At 49.8% G+C, this 20,721-nt stretch overlaps 1 protein-coding gene across 4 annotated transcripts in view; it reads left to right on the plus strand.

Annotated features, from left to right (window-relative positions):
- LOC146869531 (vacuolar-sorting protein SNF8) overlaps positions 1-20,721 on the plus strand; it is a 225,236-nt gene that overhangs the window by 63,407 nt on the left and 141,108 nt on the right. For 3 of the 4 annotated variants that reach the window (XM_085603876.1, XM_085603905.1, XM_085603892.1), the window contains 2 exons: positions 15,069-15,207; positions 16,588-16,692. In XM_085603876.1, the coding sequence (XP_085460002.1) occupies positions 15,069-15,207; positions 16,588-16,692 (244 nt within the window). The remainder of the gene's footprint in view (positions 1-15,068; positions 15,208-16,587; positions 16,693-20,721) is intronic. The other variant, XM_085603925.1, reaches the window with a different exon arrangement.

Genomic DNA, 20,721 nt, shown 5'->3' on the forward strand with positions numbered 1-20,721 from the left:
AGGAGAACGTGAAGCGATAGGTCGGGGGTTTGTGCTGCATAAAACCACCGATAGTAACCTGCGAACGTGCGTGCCATCGCTAGAGGGGCACCATGCATCGTACCTTGATTGTCTACTACTTCTGGAATTATACGATTCGCCTTAGGAAAAGTAGCTAACCTATGCAAAATCGTACCATTTTTGTCTCCCCAGCCATAGATTCGCGCCACTGAGGTCCTCCAGAGGAGCTTGGCCGCATCTACTGATAACTGCTTGATCTGGGCCCGGAGATGGGCTAGCTGACAGCTTTGGGCGGCATCCTCCGATAGGGAGAGTGATTGTTCCAAGCGAAGCGCCTGCACTTCCCTCAGGGTAATTTTCCGTTGCTGCGTCTGCCTCTGTTTCTTAAGTTGCCCTTTCACGATACCCCGTATGGTTGCCTTCCCGGCCTCCCACAGGGTGCCCGGGGAGGATACGGATCCCTCGTTGGTAAGAAAATATTGCTTGAGTTCCTTCCCTACCGCCTTCTTAAATTCTGTGTCTTGGAGGAACCAAGCGTTCATCCTCCACGTTTGGCGGGCCGAGGGAGGGGGAGTCCCTGTACTGAGGAGCACTGGAGAATGGTCTGAGATTCCCCTAGGTAGGATACGAGTGTACACAATTGTAGAACAGTCAGTGGCGGGGAGAAAGATCGCGTCTATGCGTGCCTGTGTACGGTGGGCTGCAGAGGTATGAGTAAAGTGGGTGGTGCGTAGATGCCACGTGCGCCACACATCAGAGCCCAACGACTCGGACCAGGTCCTCAATTGTTTTGCTTGCGCAGTACGGGCAGCGGAAGGAGGGACCGTTGTATCTAAGGTCGGGAGGGAGACTGCATTGAAGCCGCCACCCACGACCGTGGTGTCCAGAGGGAGAGTGGACAGGAGGACGGATGTCTGTGCCAGTGTGGGAGTGAGCATTGAAGGGGGAGAGTATATGGACATGAGGTTGAGAGGGGAGCCACAAACTGCCACGTATGTGCCCTGAGGGTCGTGTCTCACCTGGGACAGGACGAAGGGCAGATTGCGTCTTATGAGGATGGCCACTCCGCGGGAGCCTCAGGAGAAGCTGGAGTGCCACACTCTGTCATACCCATATTGGGCAAAGAAAGGGCAGCAGTTACCCAGGAGATGTGTTTCTTGGATGAGGAGGATGTCAATGTAGAGGCGTTGCGCAGGACGGCAGAGCACTTCAGTCTGTCCAGGAGACCATTAACATTCCATGACAGGACGTGGAGAGAAGCCCCGATTGTGGTGTCGTCAATCATGGCGGGTGATATCTGGGTCTAAGACATGCCCTCCCAGGGGGGTGCGTGTGGTGGCCAACATATATGTGACAGATCGCATGTGTTAAGAGCTAGTACAGCCCTTGAGGAAGAGGCATGTGCCGGTCCGTGAAAGCTGAAACAACAAAACAAACAAAACAGAGGGAAAAACCAATCCCAACCCTTTCCCCTCCTTTCTCCCTCCACCCTCCACCTTCCACTTCGAAAACAGAAACATCTGTCGACCCCCTCCCATTTAACTAGACCAAACTAAAACGCTCTGATTGGTTGCGTGGAGGACCCCTCCAGAAGAACGGATAATCAGTGCATCGGCATTAAACAATTTGAATGAACATAGAAGTCTACCAATGTCAGATGACCACCCTCCCCCCTCCCGATGAGGTGCCCCGCCCCGGTGGTGGACCTACATTTGAAACGGACCACAAGGCTACAAAGAGTAGGAGTGCGGGAAAGGTCCGAGTCCACCTGGGCCAGCGGTAAGGACGAGCCCAATAAGTTCTCAGTGGCGTGATGCCTGTTTCGTGGTGGAGAGCCGGATTGGCTAGAGGAGTCGCGAAGTTCGGGAGCCGCCACACTGGAGGATCTGAGCACTGTTGCTTGTGACTGGCGCCCCTTACGAGACCTCGTGCGACGTCAGCGTTGGCGTCCCGGTGACCTCGGCCCCTTGGGTTGTGACCCCATGCGCTCCGATGAGGTGTCGCGCCGTGGTCGGAGGGGGCGCTCCTCCGTTAGCCATGTCCATGTCGCCTGGGGCGAGTCGAAGAATTGCGTTTTGCCCTGAAAAATGACCCAAAGGCGTGCCGGGAATTGCAGCTGGTATTGTAAGCCCAGGGCGAGCAGCTTTTTTTTTTTGGAACTTGAGAGGTCCTGCCGCCTGCAGGATGGCATCACGGTCCTTGAAGTTGAGAACTTTTAGGATGATGGGGCGGGGCGTGGCACCAGGAGGAGGCTTGGGCGCCAGGGACCTGTGGGCTCTCTCTACAACTAACCACGTCGACAGAGCGTCTTCAGGCATCCATGACTTAAACCAATCTTCAATGAAGGTGGCCGCCTGGCCTGCTTCCACCCCCTCAGGAAACCCCACCAGGCGAAGGTTGTTGCGATGTTCACGATTTTCCGTGTCCTCGGCATGCCTATGGAGCTCCCTGGTGTGAGTGGTAAGGTGGGCCACCTGTTCCTTGAGCTGTGAGATGTCGTCCTCGGCCGTGGATATGCGGGATTCGGCTTCTATCAGCCGCGCGGTGGCGTTGCGGAGGTCCTGTCTGAGGAGAGACACGTCAATCTTGATTTCCCCAATTTTCCCTTCAACAGATGCTTGCGAGGCACTGATAGCCTGGAGGATGGTGTCAAGATCTCTGTCCTGGGGGGGAGGCCCCCCCCACAGCCCTCCCAGGAGGCTCTAGCTCAGATGTGGTAAACCGGTCCATTTTGGTCTGCGTGGGAGCCGGTGTAGATTTGGGGCCCTTGTCCCTCCCCATGGCCAGGAGTAGTTCTCAGTGTCGCTGCGGTGGAGGGAAACCAAACAGGTCGGAAGGTCGGTGTGAGGGCCAGGGCCCCGCAGACGAGTGGAGTGTTTATAGTCAAATCAGAGGCCACTCCAGATGCAAATAGAAGGGGGACACTGTCCACCGTAAGGACGCAGCGGCGCTGACCTCGGGTCCGAGCGGGAGGGGCGGGAGGCAATAGAACCCCAGGAGCCAGCAGGCCCAATCCTGTGCCCCCAATCAGTCCCTGGTACCTCCAGTGTCACCCCCTCTGTAGGCGGGGCTCCCTAGCAGCGAGGGACCAGCTGGTGCGGGAGGCCCCCCACCAACAATCAATCGGGTGACACCCGCAACTGTACTCTTCACCGTCACCCGGTGTGATGGCCGAGACCGCCCTTCCCCAAGGGCAGGGCCCATTGCTGAGGGAACGTGTGCAGACCAGCCTCCTCAGCGTCTGAGGTCCGCAGACAGCCGCGAGGGAACAAGAGCGGGCGGGGGCACGAACTCACCCCAGGGCCCAGCTGATGGGAAATCAATTGTCTGAGGCCTGCGTACAGGGAGCGCCCTCCGCCACCCGGCAAGATGGCCGAATGCGCCCGTCACAGACCAGGCCCCAACGAACTCATGCACCACAAAAACCGGGAACTCTGGTCCAGAGCAAGGGAGATGCAGGGGCACACGCACCGCTGCACAACGGTGCAGCCGATCCCCGCCTCAGGTATTAGATGGAGAGAAGACTCCCCCGGACTCGGCGAATGAATCAGCCAGGCAACGGGGGGCTCGACCCAGTGTCACCTTCTCCGCGGGCCCCACCGCAAGCCCCACCGCTTCGGGCACCCTGGTCCGGCCCCACAGTCAGCCCCGGTGCAAGATGGAGGGACAGATCGCCCCACGGCACCCAGCAAGCGGAGGCGGGGGGGGGCGTGAGTGTCCCGCGCCGCTGCCCGTGCCGACAGCTGGCCCCCTCACACTGTTAAGGACCGCAGTGAGGCCCACGGCCAGAGGCCCGCCCAGCCTCGCGATCCGTAGGCCTTCTTTGGCGCCACCTCCTCCACGTCGCTGGTGCCAGCCGACGTGCTGGCAGATCAGACGCCGGAGGCCACAAGATGCTTCCGGGCCGGTCTCGCCCCTCGACTGCAGGGCCCTCACGACTTAGGAGCAGCCCGGCCCCTGCAGGCCTCGCCAGCCACACGACCCTTTCTAGCACCAGCACTCGTCTGGCGCCTCGACCCCGATGACAAGGGGCCGCGCACACGGGGACAGACAGGCCGCAGCAGGCTGCGGGCCACAGATGGCTGCAAAAACCCCACTCCGGCACCGAAACACCGGACAGGTAGAGGTCCCGTATGGGTGCCGATGTCCGTAGGATTCTAGGCGGATGACGAAGGGGGTCCGGAGTAATCTTAGAGTGCGACCGCCATCTTGACGCCTCAGGCCACGCCCCCCAATCTATAATTATCCTATCTCCTCAACTGTTGCGTTTAAGGACCACTGTTCTAATACTAAACTGTTACCCAAGGTCCTTATCTACCTTCTGGGTTCCCTTGTTTTTGTAAAAGTATAGTAATTCCCTGCAGCAGAGATCTGAAAGAAACACGTTAGTTATAGATTCCTTACCTTAGTCCATATATTGTGAAAAAGAGGTGGCAAAACAAAAGGCATACAACATATATGTGAGAATGGAATTCCTTTCAAAGGTTATCGCATTCAAGTATAATTTGCTGATAAGTCTTGAGGTGCAATAAGTATACAAAACCGTGATGGATGGAATGCTTGAATTAATGAACAAGTTACTTACCTTCGGTAATGATATATCTGTAAGAAACATTAGTTAGTTATAGATTCCTTACCTTAGAATTACCCCCAGGCGTCAGACTGGATCATGAAGGTTTTTTGGCAGCAGTACTTCTACGCGTTGGAAGGTGGCATCGGTCGGCTCCGCGTCCGTCGTTGGCGTCGTGTCGCCGGGATGACGTCGCGGCAGCTACTTAGACACCGCTCTCGCGTGCTGACATCAGTTTTTTCTTTTTCTGCGCCAGCCAGTGCAGATCTGGGAAGAGCGGTACCTCCAGTCACTTTTTGACTGACATTTTCTCGACTATCGTCGACTTCTTTTTTGTGTCTTCGACTTCTGGTGCACAAGGGATGCCCAGCTTCAAAGCCTGCTGTTCCTGTAACCGACTGATGACGGTGACTGATCCGCACTGCATGTGCCTCATTTGCCTGGAGCGCGACCACGACCCCAGGTCGTGCTCCGACTGCCGGTCGATGGCGCTGAAGGCTTTGCAGGTGCAGTCCTGAAAGCTGCTGGAGCACCGGCAGTCGGATCCATGCCGTTTGAGGTCCCGGTTGCGAGGGAGGTCGATGGACCGGTCGCGGAGCCACCACCATTCGTCCAAGTTATCGAAGTCTTCGCACTCGTGGTCGGGTATGTCAAAGCATAAGAAGAAGTTAAAGAAGCATCGCCGCTCTTCGACTTCTCCTCGTCGGTCTGCCGATCCGACGAGGGATGCGGGTGGTGCCTCTCCCGCGGCTCCGCGTGCGGAGCCCGAAGAGTTGACTCCGCATTTCTCTCCCTTTCCGGGACCCGGAGTGACTCCCACCCAGCTTCGTACGTTCTACGAGGCGATGCATGCCATCTTTGGGTGGCCCAGACCCGTCGGCGTGCCTTCGAGCCCTGCGGAACCGGTTGGGGGGGCCTAGGCCTTTACCGCCGACAGCTCCGGCCCTGGCGCCGCAGGCCCCCCTTGGATCCAGGCCGGGATCCGGATCGGCGCTGGTTGACCTCATTACGCCTCCACCGGCGCCGCTTACTCCGGCACCATTACAGGGGTGTGGAATTGTTTAAAAAATGTACTTGTCTAAGGGACAACATTTTTTAGAAATCTACTTTTCCTGCAAAGAAATCTACTTGCCTTACCTCTTCACTAAATCAATATGATGAACAGATTCAGTCCCACTTAGATCAAAGCATCATCTCTGAAAGTGTGTAAGGTTTTCATTTGGATGACTCAATCTGTGACATTGTGATACATAACGGCAAGTTTGGAGTGGGTTGGGGGGGGCTCTCTTAGGCCTATGCTGTAGAGGTTTCGCCATTACACAGGCAGTCCTAGAAGCATTATTAGGGAATGAACTGCCCTTTAGAGCATGTGGAAAAATCACTAAGCCTGAATCCGTACTGCACTACCCTGTAGTTAGCATTTTGTGATTTCTGATATAAAGCATACAGCATAAGAACAATTTCACTTGTTCTGCTGTATATCCGGAGAGGTTTGTAACATTAGCTCTTTCTGAGTTTCGCAGCTTCTATAGGACTTTCTACATGTAGTGTATTCACCTGCTTTACATGTGATTATTTTCCAACAGCAAATCCTTCCTCACTGCCTCGGGGTACAGACCTTATCTCTGTGGTGCCATTTCAAACACCGCTCCCTTGCAAGATGTAGCTGTAATATAGAATCCAGGGCATAGGGTTGAGAAGATCAGCACAACACAAAGGACAGACGTCTAGGCCCAGAGAGGCATTTACAGCCTGAAAGCCACAAGCGTTGCTGTTGTGGAGCAACAGAGGGCCTCATCAACCTATCTACTCTAAGCAGGATTTATTTGAATATATTTACATTACTATGTTCGCTTTACTCTGTACACTATTAAGAAGCCCATTTCAATGTACCGAATAAACACACTATCCAGTTATACGTGCACCTTTATTTATTTACACCTCCCGCTACATTTGAGATAACCATTCCACATATTACCTTCTTATCTTACCTTGCAGTGCACCAGGCTCTTGTAGGCTCTTGTAGGAATGTGGCTTATCAGCTTCCAAATGAGGGTGTTGAGCCTCTAACCTAGGCTCACCACCACCTAGCCACATCGTGTGATCCTGGCAAGTGTTTTATTTTTCTGGTCTTCCATTTCCTAATCTTACAAGATTAGTAGTGCTCACTTAAAGGTAAACTCATTTTAATAAGAGCTACCTAAAACAACAGTAAGTTGCTAAACAGCACAGGAGCACTGTTATTAACCTTAACTTTAATAGTTTTTGCAGGGGGTAGTAGGGACAAGAAGAGCTTTTCAGAGACTTGCCTGTTATTGTTGTAAATTAAGTAAAATGTTGGATATTGGAATGCCTGAGCTATAGTCAGGGCCACTGGAATTATGCGGCAAGAGAGGACAAAATTATGTGGCAGGGTTGAGAAAATTATGCAGCAAGAAAAAGAAAATGATGTGACATAATGCGGCACATTTTGTAATAGTATTCATTATTTCATCATTTTAAAGTTCCGGGTGGATGACCAGCTCTTTGTTGGATACGTGGGTGCCAAGAAAGGTCGTGCCGTACACAAGCGGACTATCTCCCGATGGGTCGTCTTGTGTATCAAAACATGCTATTCTCTTGCTAAGAAGGAGCCTTCATTGGGGCTGCGCGCCCATTCCACCAGGGCGTCGGCAGCCACAACTGCTCTGGGACGGGGCGTTCCTCTGAATGACATCTGTCAGGCTGCTACATGTGCATCGTTGCACACGTTCACCAAGCACTACTGCCTGGACAGTCCAGTCCGGAGAGACAGCTTCTTTGGCCGTTCTGTTCTCCAGGACTTTCTGGTGTGATCTTGGTTCGCAGGCCCACCTCCGGGGTTGGTATTGCTGGGGTACCTTTTCTAAGGTAAGGAATCTATAACTAACGTGTTTCTTTCAGTGGAACAAGTTACTTACCTTCGGTAACGATATATCTGTAAGAAACATTAGTTAGTTGTAGATTCCTAACCGTCCCACCCACCCTCCCTGTTCTGTGAACTGATTTCTAGGGTTAAGGTTATCCTTTCAGGGCCCTAGTTTTGTGCTCCAGTGGTCAGTGTCTTGCATGGCGTTTCTGGCGCGGAAAGTCAGGTACAGAACTGACGTCAGCGCATGAGGGCGGCGACTAAGTAGCTGCCGCGACATCATCCCAGCGACACGCCGCCAACAACGGACGCAGAGCCGACTGACGCCACCTTCCGACGGTCAGAGGTACTGCTGACGAAAAACTTTCCGGATCCAGTCTGATGCCTGGGGGTAATTCTAAGGTAAGGAATCTATAACTAACTAATGTTTCTAACAGATATATCATTACCGAAGGTAAGTAACTTGTTCATTAATTCAAGCATTCCATCCATCACGGTTTTGTATACTTATTGCACCTCAGGACTTATCAGCAAATTATACTTGAATGCTTTAACCTTTGAAAGGAATTCCATTCTCACATATATGTTGTATGCCTTTTGTTTTGCCACCTCTTTTTCACAATATATGGACTGAAGGCAATAAGTACAGCATTGAAAAATTATATTGAACGTGGGCTCAAGTTTCTATTCTGCTCGGTCCTATGTAGAATTGTGGTTGCCAAGAGTTTTGCTCCCTGAGCTTTTAGAAAAATAGCCGAAATGGAAATTAATGCCCCCCCCTTCACTTACCATGTGTGAGAATGTGCCCTCTTTCTTGCATGGTATGCCCCCACTTTTTGCTGAATTGCTGATGTGCTTTGACTGAGTGTGCCCTGTGCTCCTGCCAATCAGGTACCCAGGGCCTGTGTTCCTTCCCTAAAACTGCATTGAAGCCTAAACCCAATTGGCATCTCTGGCCACATGTCAGCCCCTGGTAAATGGTACCATAGGTACCCAGGGCACTGTGACCAGAGAAGGCCCCTAAGGACTACAGCACTTATTGTGCCACCCTTAGATGCCCGGTACCCTGACACCAACACACTGCCTTTGCAGGCTGAGTGTCTGGGTGCAGAACAAAACAGAGTCGACATGGCACACATCCCTGTGTGCCATGTCCACAAACCACTGCCCTGGCATACATCAGTCACCCCTCTAGCCTGGGTGCCCTATGACAGTAGTGAGGGTACAGGTGCATGAGCCCTGTACCCTACAGTGCCCAGGTCTATTCCTGGGCCCTGTAAGTGCAGTGCTGCCATTAAGAATATATGGTCCTGGGAGGTTGTCATTACGAACTCCACAGCACCATAATGGCTACACTGAAGAATGGGACGTTTGGTATCAAACTTCTCAGCATGTTAAACCCACACTGATGCCAGTGTGGGATTTAATGTAAAATGCCCCACAGAGGGCATCTTAGAGATGCCCCCTGAAAAACGACCAACTACCAGTGACCTGACTGAGTGGCTGTGCAGGCTGCCACCACCAGACATGTTTCTGGACCCCTGGGTTGAGAGCCTGCTGCTCTCGGGGGCCTGAAACAATGCACATCCTGGGACGAGGTGCCAAGCCTCCTCCCCCAGGATGGGCAGGGTTCACGAAGGAGAAGCTTCAAAGGCATGCCGCCTTTGTGAGCCTCTCCAGACCATTTGCTGCTTTCAGCAACTGGTCCCTACTTTGGGCGGGAAAAATAAGTGAGGTAGAGAGGTGTGCCCACCTCTGCCAACTCCACCCCTAAGGTGGGGGAGGTGAGGTGAAGCACAACCTCGCGTCCCCGCCATCTTGAGGATGGGGGGACCCAGCCAACCAGGGACAGGCTCCTGCCCCCCTCCCACTGGAGAGTAGCAGAATAGGGGGTGTACCCACCCCAGGGAAGGGACCCATTGGTCCCTGCCCTTTACCCACCTGTAACGCCCCTAAATTTAGTATTTAGGGGCACCCGGAATCTTCCTTCCTCTGATCCAGCAACCACAATAAAAGAAGAGAAGAAGAAGGACGAAAAGCCGTGCAGAGCTAACAAGAGAACGACGCCCACTGACGTCTCCCCTCGAACCTGCTCCTGCAAAACTCCAGCGTGTCCAGCGGCCAGCAACCTCAAAAACCCCGGAGTACCTGCCTGCATTCACTCTCCAAGCTGTTTCTCCCGTGAACACCGGACATGTTTGAACTGCAGCTTCTGGTGCCAGCCAGAAACCGCGAATCCAGCCCTCTCTGCACCTGCTGAGCCAGGCCCGAGCTTGAGTGGTAAAACACCACGAGGAGGTCCCCCTGGCGATCCTTACCCGAGATCCGGCGACCCCTGACCTGCCTCAAGCCTCCAGACGATGCCTGCAGCCTCAATCCAGAGGACCCCCCTAACGCGACCAGAGCTGGTAAGAAAATCTGACGTCCCAAGGCACCCCTGCACCCGACGCCCCACGGCCTTGTGTGCCCAACCCAGCGGTACCCAACTAACCCTCAACATTCCAACTTACCCCTCGAAGTGGTGGTCACTCCTGGAAGATCCTCGTCCCCGAGCCTGCAGTGTTTCTTTGTCCTGGAGAATCTCCATTGAAATCAACAGAGCACCCGACCTCAAAACAGCACCCTGCTCCCGGCCGCCCTAGTGCCGCAGAGGGTGCCCCTTATGTGCTAACCTGGTCCCCAACTTGCCCTGAGCTTGACCCTAGGAGCTTGGCTCCCACAACCCCGTGGCCTGCTTGCCAGCAGCCACCAAACGGTGCCCCCTATCCTCCATAGGATAACATTGGGCCTCAACACTCTGCACCCGACCGCCCTAGTGCCACTGGGGGTGCAACAACAGTGCATCACTGACACTGGGATACCCCTGAGTCTAACCCCAGAACCCTAACTCAAAAGACAGATTACCTACCTGGAAACCGATAACCTCTTTTTCCTCATAGAATAACATTGACACTTTTTCTCCCAAAAAGTTTCTAATTGTCGACTTTTGAAAATTACAAATATTCCTAAAAAATCAGCCGAATAACCAAAATGCATTTTCTCACCTGTTTTCAGGAAATGTCCCAGTGCTGAATCTAGGTATCCAGCACTGAGTAAGAAAACGTATCATTAACATAACTTACCTGCTAAGTGAATTTCCTCCCATAGGATAACATTGGTGATCCAATGTGAAAATGTTTTGAAGTGTCAACTTTTGAAATGCAATGATATTCTTTAAAAATCGTACCTCTAACTAAAACGCATTTACTCACCTGTTGTCAGGAAATGTCCCAGGGCTGAATCTATGATCCAACCCTGTGTTAGTAAAAGTAATCTGAAAAGTAATTAACTGCATTTTACTTAAAAAGCCCATTCATTTGAATGTACTATACCTGCAATGTGTTGCAAACTGCTTACTTAAAACTGTAGCCAAAACCAGTACAAGTTATACTGCAATTTTGAACTGTGGTTATACAAGTAATTTACTACTGCAAAGTATTAATATGCTTACCTGTACCAGGCTTGCTTGGTTCTAGAAATAAAACAACAGTATATTTTTTAGGTCTCGCTGAGCAAGCGCATGCGCAGCTCTGAGACATTTAGTAGGTGAGTTTTCAAAGTGCTACCCCACACTTTGGCTAACCTAGCGCTTGCGTTCACGCGCGCAGCCGCCAGCTGTCTTTCACGGGTGATTAAGTGCACCACTCGCCGCACGTCTTGTTTTCTTTCTTAGCCTGCTTTTGATAGTCGAGTCCTGTTTTTTAAATCGATCTGACGAGCGCAGAATACTTGAATTTATTTATGTAATCTCGGACAGAAAGAAAGTTTCTTGTTTTTTTTTTCTTTTCTCGTGCTTGTTGTTATTCACAGGGAGGCCGAGGACATTGCTGAAACCGATAGCTTTTCAGCTGTGTGGCCGAAACATATCTGACGAGGGCAGAATACTTGAATTTATTTACGTCATCTCGGACAGAAAGAAGGTTTCTTGTCCTTAGTTCAAGCTAAACAGCCAACTGCCATTTATTTAATTAAATGCAGCTTTTCTGCGGGGCCTGCATATTGCATAATGTTTCCAATGCCACAATGTCATCCTTAAGATATCAGTACCGTAGCTTGCTGGTGCACTCTTCTCGCTTCATGTACCACTGACATCCATTGTGTGAAGTGTATTGTGTTCGTTATCATTGCCAGTTATTCTCAATTACCGAAATAAAGCATCACAAGACAATTTGTGATGTATTTCATCCGAGAAAGTATTACTAGGACTAACAAGTTTACTGTAAAAATAACTATTTCTTAGGAAAGCAAACACATTTGATGGACATCACTTTGAAAATAAACATGTACATGAAAATCTTTTTTTTATTGTTACCTCACATTAAACTTGCATTGGTTATAGAAATATCTGCATTGTAACTGGCATTACATCAGTGATGTTATCGCAGCCAATCGAAGGGTGAAGCGATTGATTAAAGGTTTTTATATAATTGACACAAAAAAACGTATTTTGTGCTCCCTCATACGTGGTGCATTGTAAAAGGACACGGGGAATAATTTCTTCTGAGTGCGTCTGCCACGTGCAGAGCTTTAACTCCATCAGTTTGCCAAATCAACTATTAATTAAGCATTGCACATAATTTTATTAAATCTAGTCTAGTAAGGAAATATGTACGTCACCAGGCGAGGCAAGCAACCTTTAAAAAAGCACATTTCTATGCCTGTTTTTTTGCACATTGACTATAAAGATTGTACGATTTCAGTATGTGTACAACCTGTATGTGTACATTGCACCCTTCTACCCACTGTCTTTAACCTTTCTTTAACTACATCTTTCAAGATTTTAACCACGTCCACCACATCCACCCCCACCACGTCCACCACCACCACGTCCACCACCACCATGTCCACCACCACCATGTCCACCACCACCATCCCCACCACCCTCACCACGTCCACCACCACCACGTCCACCACCACCACGTCCACCACCACGTCCACCACCACATCCACCACCACGTCCACCACGTCCACCACATCCACCACCACCACGTCCACCATCACATCCACCACCACGTCCACCTGCACCACGTCCACCACCACCATGTCCACGTCCACCACCACGTCCACCACCATGTCCACCACCATGTCTACCACCATGTCCACCACCACCACCACGTCCACTACCACATCCACCACCAGGTCCACCACATCCACCACCATGTCCACCACCACCACATCCACCACCACATCCACCACCACATCCACCACCACATCCACCACAACGTCCACCACCACCACATACACGTCCACCACCACGTCCACCACCACCAACACATCCACTACCACATCCACCACATCCACCACCACGTCCACCACATCCACCACCACCACATCCACCACCACATCCACCAACACGTCCACCACCACGTCCACCACCACCACATACACGTCCACCACCACGTCCACCACCACCACCAACACATCCACCACGTCCACCACCACTACCACATCCACCACCACATCCACCACCACGTCCACCACCACCACCATGTCCACCAGGTCCACCACCACCACATACACCACCACCACCACATACACCACCACCACCACATCCACCACCATCATTTCGACCACCACGTCCACCACCACCATGTCCACCAGGTCCACCACCACGTCCACCAGGTCCACCACCACGTCCACCACGTCCACCACCACCATCACATCCACCACCATCATGTCCACCACCACCACCACGTCCACCACCACCACCACGTCCACCACTATCACGTCCACCACTACCACTTCCAACACCACGTCCACCAACACCACGTCCACCACCACCACGTTCACCAACACGTCCACCACCACCACCACATCCACCACCACCACATCCACCACCATGTCCACCTCCACGTCCACCACCACCACCACGTCCACCACCACCACATCCACGACCACCCCGTCCACCACCTCCCCGTCCACACCGTCCACCACCACATCAACCACCACGTCCACCACCACGTCCACCACCACATCCACCACCACGTCCACCAGGTCCACCACCACCACATACACCACCACCACGTCCACCACCATCATATCCACCACCACCACGTCCACCACCACCATGTCCACCACCACCACCACATACACCACCACGTCCACCACCATGTCCACCACCACCACCATCACATTACCACCACCACCAAGTCCTCCACCACCACGTCCACCACCACCATGTCCACCACATCCACCACCACGTCCACCACATCCACCACCACGTCCATCACCACATCCACCCCCAACACCATGTCCATCACCAACATGTCCACCACCACCACCATGTTCACCACCACCACCACATCCACCACCACGTCCATCACCACCACCATGTCCACCACCACCTCCATGTCCACCACCACCTCCACCACCAATACCATGTCCACCACCACCAACTCCACCACCAAATCCACCACCACATCCACCACGTCCACCACCACCACATCCACCATGTCCACCACCACATCCACCACCACCATGTCTACCACCACCACACATCCACCACCACCACCACCACACATCCACCACCACCACGTCCACCACCACCACTACTACCACGTCCACCACCACGTCCACCACCACCACTACTACCACGTCCACCACCACCACATCCACCACCACCATGTCCACCACCACGTCCACCACCACCACCACGTCCACCACCACCACCACGTCCACCACCACGTCCACCACCACCACATCCACCACGTCCACCACATCCACCACCATGTCCACCACCACCATGTCCACCACCACCATGTCCACCACCACCATGTCCACCACCACCATGTCCACCACCATGTCCACCACCACCATGTCCACCACCACCACATCCACCACCACCACCACACAACCACCACCACCACTTCCACCACCACCACCACATCCACCACCACCACCACATCCACCACCACCACATCCACCACCACCACGTCCACCTCCACACATCCACCACCACACATCCACCACCACACATCCACCACCACACATCCACCACCACCACGTCCACCACCACGTCCACCACCACCACATCCACCACATCCACCACCACGCTGCATCACATCAAACATTGGCAAAGCTAAGTGGTCAGAAAGCCGAGACCTATTGGCTTTGCCAGTGCTAGTTGTAGTTGGATTCTTGTGCAAGCATATGCCTCACGTCTACCTCTTCCTCGAAGATCCATAGACCCAATGCAGTAGTCCTCATTTCATTAAATCCTCTTTCTCGTCCCAGTACTTCCTACCTGGGGTGCCAACAGATATTATCAATGGTATAGAAGAGGAATGAGTGGATTCCCATTTTATAATCTTTCTACCAGGCAAGAGGACTTAATGTCTTAACAGTAAAATAATGGTTTAAGATTATATTGAGATGAGGTATTGACTACCTTAGTTCGCAAGTACTCTGATAAGGTAAAGAGGAAGTGGTATAGTGATGATTACTAGTAAGTAATCAAGACTTTAAATTTCTCTCTGCGCTTCACAGCATTGGTTGGTAAGTCGTATGCGCTCTATAGTCCAAGCTTTTGATTGCAATCCTTGCAATTTAATTTTTATATTCTTTCTTTTACAGATGTCTAAGCAGCTGGACACATTTAAGACTAACCTTGAGGAATTTGCAAGCAAACACAAGCAAGAAATTCGGAAAAATTCTCAGTTCAGGGTGCAGTTTCAAGATATGTGTGCAACAATCGGTGTGGATCCATTGGCTTGTAAGGCATCTGCTCTCAGTTTCTTAGCTCACTTCTGAAATAAGCATAGTTTTTCCATTAGCTTGTTCTGATTAAAGCTGAGCGCTGGCAGAGACTGGATTTGGGTGAAACCTCTTACGTGGACTGTTGGACTTTGTTTCCTTATTTAGCTTGCAACTTGTATTTCAGTTGCTGTGTTTCTTTTACTACTAAAAACTGCTTTTTGACTTGCCATGACTTTCTGTGCAGTGGTGGCAGCACTAACATGCTGCTGATATCTGTGCGCCAACATTGTGCCTCTTTCCCTTAAACCATTCTGTTTCAAAGCATAATTTGTTAGAAGCTCTTACTATTAAGTTGTTCAGAGTTTACCTTCTTACATGGGTGGACACAGTCCTAAAATATTTTTTTTATTTTTGTTTGCTCATCGTGCACCTGCCTAACTTTTCTCAAGTCTTTTGCAAATTATGAGTAATTAAAATTGGTAAATAGTAGCATGGCCACACAACTATCTTCTTGCAAGATGTGTTTGTTGTCGTTCAGAGCGTGTTAAATTAAAAATTGTACTCATTATGCTGTGTATTTCATACACACTTGTGCTTTTTTTTTTTATAAACCTAAATGTAGCACACTGCGGCTGTATGTTAGATATGTGTCCTTTTGAATGACTGTACTGACACTGAAAATGAAAAGGGAGGACCGGAGAATGATCCTTGAACTTGTGTTACCATCAAAATGTTGACTTCCATCACCCGTCACTCTGCCATTTTTACCAGAAAAAGCCTTTTCACCGACTCTGTTCTTCCTTCAACATTCTGAACTGTTCTCCTTTGTTCTGCCTCTGCTCTCTTTCCTGCCCTCTTCTCTTTCCTTGGTCCTACACCTAATGACATGGTATATTTATGGTAATGTCACAATGAGCTGGTTTCCACCCTGTGGTGCTTGCATCATGTATTAAATCAATGTTTATTAACATTCAAAATGCTGCAGCCATCTTACCATTAAGCTGATGATGCCCCCTTCATGAAACTAGTATTTCTCTTTCCATGCCCCCCTTCCCCGTAATTGAATATTTTGTTATTTAGCTCTTTATGTTAAAACATGATCTGATAAAGTGACCAACTCTGTACTAATATTTAAATGAAGATGGTGTGACCCTGATAACTGACGCTATGCCTGTGACCTGCAGATAGAGAGTAACTGCAGGCAGTAAACTTGTATGTTACTATTGAACGCACCATCAGTAAAACCTGACTCCCTGTCATATGTTACACTTGCAATGGTTCACATAATCCATTGTGGTGTGTATCATGCCTCAGCATATTGTTGACGTCTTGTGGACCAATTGTCTGCTGTGGCGTTTACGGCTTTCTCCCTTACATTTGTTTTTTTTCTGTCCAGCTGGTAAAGGCTTTTGGTCGGAGATGTTAGGAGTTGGAGATTTTTACTATGAGTTGGGGGTACAGATTATTGAAGTCTGCTTGGCAATGAAGCACAGAAACGGAGGTAAGGATGAACATGGGTTTCTTAAGGTATTTTGTGGCCATGTATTACAAAATGACACACACAACTGCCCAAGTCTTCAAACCTTCCTGTACCCAGTTTTCATGTTTTAAATCAAATTTTCATGAACAGTTTGATTTATTTCCAAGTCACTGGATTCAACATAGATGTGCAAATATGCAATTTGTTGTCATGAGGCAAGTTCATAATAGTGCAGTGTTCTTTGTTTTGTCTGCAAACTGTGGTGTCACTTACTTAAAGATTCAGTTACCACCTATCACTGTACTGAAATGATCTTTAATTAGTGTTGGTTAGTAATAAACATGCAAATCATATTCAATAAAACCCAGAGGAGCACTGGCCCTAATAAATATCCTGAAGCATAATGTGTTAGTCACAGTGCAAATTCTGGAATGGAACAATATAACATAGTATCTAGGCTTCAAATCGTTTTGTAGAGCTCTCCGGGCATACAAACTATCTGTTCAAGGTTTTCTTATAATTTAATCAAAATATTGCATATTGTACCAATCTACTGCACAATCTTAATCAGTCCAGCAAAACATTATTTTTCAAGTATTTCTTCTCACCCCAGTATCTGCACTTATTTTGTGCATACGTCTAACCGGGGTATGAGGAAATCAAGTTAGTTATATCTTCTTGCTTAGACCCTAGAAGCCTACAGCATCCCCACACCTGAGGGAAATATGACCAGGAAAACTGTATCTCTTAATAGTCGGACTCAGCGCTCTTAAGCAAATAAAAAGTATATTTTAAATATTGAGAAAGAGGGATGATCAAATATGGTTGATGGAGACAAAGATACAGAGGATGGCAATAAAATGTTTGGCATTAAGATTATTATACATCACTACTTTAAAGTTAAAAAAGTGTCATCTCAGAACCAAATGATTGTCCTTCTCAGTATTTTAATAACATCAAGGAAAACTTTTCATTAAGCACTGCAAGCAAAGGTGACATTTCTGTAAAATGTTTGATTTAAGCTTTTAATCACATATTATCTAAATTGGTTTTAAATCCTCACTAGGGGTTTTCTGCCTCATGTGCATCCTTGTTCCTAAATAATTATCGGCTGGCTCTTACCTCACTTCAAGTTTATCACTATATTTAAATAATTTATTTGTGCAACTGAATGATTTAACCCATGTTTTATAAATAACTCTCCAGGGCATTTTGTGACCTTTATATGGTAAAACATATCTGATTATTTCCTTCTCCAGTCGAATGGTACTTTTTCCCCTACACTGACCCCAAAAACCTACCTAGTGCTGCCACATCAGAAGCCTGCTCTGGTGTGTGGCCATGGGCTGCCATTACCGCCCGTTGTGCTTCTTTTTTTCTCAGTCGGAATGTAATGCATCTGTCATGTGCTCCTTCTGGGGCTTAAATTAAATTAACATCGTAAATAGACATGCTCTTCTAACATTGTTGGGCTCACTACACTGTAGCAAGGTTTTCAACACAAAACGATTTTATTACCTCACACCTGTTTCCCCATCTGTCAGATGGCTTCCCTTTGAACTTAATCCAACTTAAAAAACAGCAACATCACATACAAGGTAGTTCATCGCAACACCTCTAGCAGAAACTGAGTGCAAATAAGGCACTCCCTTTTCACAAGTTATATACCCACACCCACACTGAAACATTTCCTCTCTGTCACACATCACTTACTTTCTTGCTCCTTCATACAAGAGAAGCCTCCCAAAATGCACTCATTAAACTTGAGCTGTTTCAACCTAGTTTCATAGCGCCAATACCAGCTTATGCTAAGCTTCATCAGTAATGTCCTATCAACATATTTTAACATTTCATGCTTTCTGTTCGCCGAATGATCTTCTCTCTTAAATGCTCTGCTGCACTTAGACCTCTATAAGGGCCCAACATCGACCATTATAGAAAGTCTTTTTTATAACCACAATGTTTAGGATGATCAGAAAGTGTTTTGCAAAATATGCCAAGTCATTACTTGGCCACTTGAGTGATCCACATCCTGTTGCATTCAGTTTCAACATTTCACAACAAGTTAAGCACAAATATGGCTGGGGCCCTAGGGGCGTACCAGACCATATACTAAAAAAGAGACTTCGAGATAACGACTTGAGAAGGGACAAGGCCTAGGACCTTCAGAAGCGCTGGGGCCTCACTAATCCACCCAAGGCAGGTAAGTAAAGGACCCAGGGGAGACGCATGCAGTGTGAGAACACAGCAGCGGATCCCAATTGACTTCAATGGAGCAAGTCGCGATTGGAAATTTAGAGTTTTAGGATACTTTGGGAGAGTCTACATGCAAGTCACTTACAGGGTAAGTAGTTCTAGAGCCAACACCCACAGGAGCACCGTAGTGCTGGATTTACCTCACCCAGGGAAGCCGGGTGCATAGGTGTCTTTTGGTGTCGGGTCGCGGCGCCGTTTTCAATGGGAGCCAAAGAAGACTTGCTCCTTGTGAAGACAGGAGAAGTGTCCGGTGGAATCCAAGCCTGGATTCAGAAGAAAGAAGACCTGAAAGCAGAGGAGACAGTGTTCAAAGTCTCTTGGCAGTGACCCGGGGCAAGGAAGCTGGATGCCCACAGTCGTCGGGTGATTTCAGGTGATCACGGGTGTCTTGACTCTTCAGCCACGAGGTCCAGGAGGCGTCGACGACGACCAGGAGCTGGATTCGGCATGTCCCACGAAGTCTGCAGCTTACTGCGGTGTCGGCGACCAGATTGGAGCCAACAAGCCTTGACAACAGCAAGTCTCGTGGAAAGTGTAAAAAGTCAACGGTGCAGACCAGCAAGGTGTGAGGGATTCACCCAGCAAGTGTAAGTCAGGGCAGGCCTGGAGCAACCAGGGGAGCCCTTTGGTTTCGTAGAAAAGTCTTCTGGGGACCCACAAGCCAGCCGGCAAGGGATCGCGAAGACGCCTTGGGAGGATTCACTCACCAGGAGCCCATGGTCACTCGGGACGAGGTAGGCCTCTGATCTTCGGAGGAAATCCTGCTGGAGGCTTGGACCACACGTGGTCCAATGCACACGTTTGTAGAACGTCGTGAAGGGGTTGCACTCGAAAATAGTGCCCGGTACCCAGGTATTGCGGTTCCTCGTCACTCGTGGGGTCCACTTGCCTCAGCATCGCTGGGGACTCACGATGGCCTTGGAGAAGTCAGGAAATCCATTTCAGGGGCTGCAGGGACTTCGGATTCCGGTGGGAGCGGGAAAGTTTGCGACCGTTGATTCAAAGTTTTGGTGCCTGCCAAGCAGGGAAGTCACTCCTTGATACCAAGGGAGATTCTTCAGTCTTCCAGAGGTAGTGAAACGTCGAAGGTCCAGGATTCTTCTTCAGAGCGTCGTCCAGGGATATCTAGTTTGCAATGGCAAGGGTTCCCTAACTTATACTACAAGGAAAGGAGGGACTAGCTCTATGACCCCTCCTATGGGAGGGTCAGGGGAGTGGGTGGCTACACCCACTTTCCTTTGTCCAGTTTCGCGCCAGAGCAGGGGCAGGTAGCCCCTGAACCGGTTTGAGCTGGCATATGCACAGAGGAGCCTAATGATCCCCCAGTGCAGGACTTCAAAGCACTCTAGGAGTGCACCCACCCAGCCCCAATACACTAATCCCTGTCTGGGAGGTGACCACACCTCCCTGTGACAGGATGCCTATTGTTGGGCCTCTTCCACTGCGAGTTTCGGTCAGCAGCAGGAGGGCAGCCCAGTGTCTGTGACTGGTGGCATCCATTTTGTGATGCCAGGACTCTTCAGGATTCTACAGTGTTTCCACAGTGGGTACATGTCTATCCCTCCAGAAGGGTGGGATCATACTCCCACACCAGTTACTGGTGTGGGGGTATGATTCCAAAGCGTTTGACACCAAACACAACATGTTTTGATGCAGCCATTCCAAAGTTAGCATTTACCGCTAGGTTATAATGCACTTAAGAGTATATGGTTTAACCGCATCCACAAACAGCCACAGATAATGGACTCTGAGAGCTGCAGAGGGGCCCTGCTCAGGCAGAGGCACCCCCTCACA

This window comes from Triturus cristatus, chromosome 1_1 (genome assembly GCF_964204655.1).
Source record: "Triturus cristatus chromosome 1_1, aTriCri1.1, whole genome shotgun sequence".
NCBI classification, from domain to species: Eukaryota; Metazoa; Chordata; class Amphibia; order Caudata; family Salamandridae; genus Triturus; species Triturus cristatus.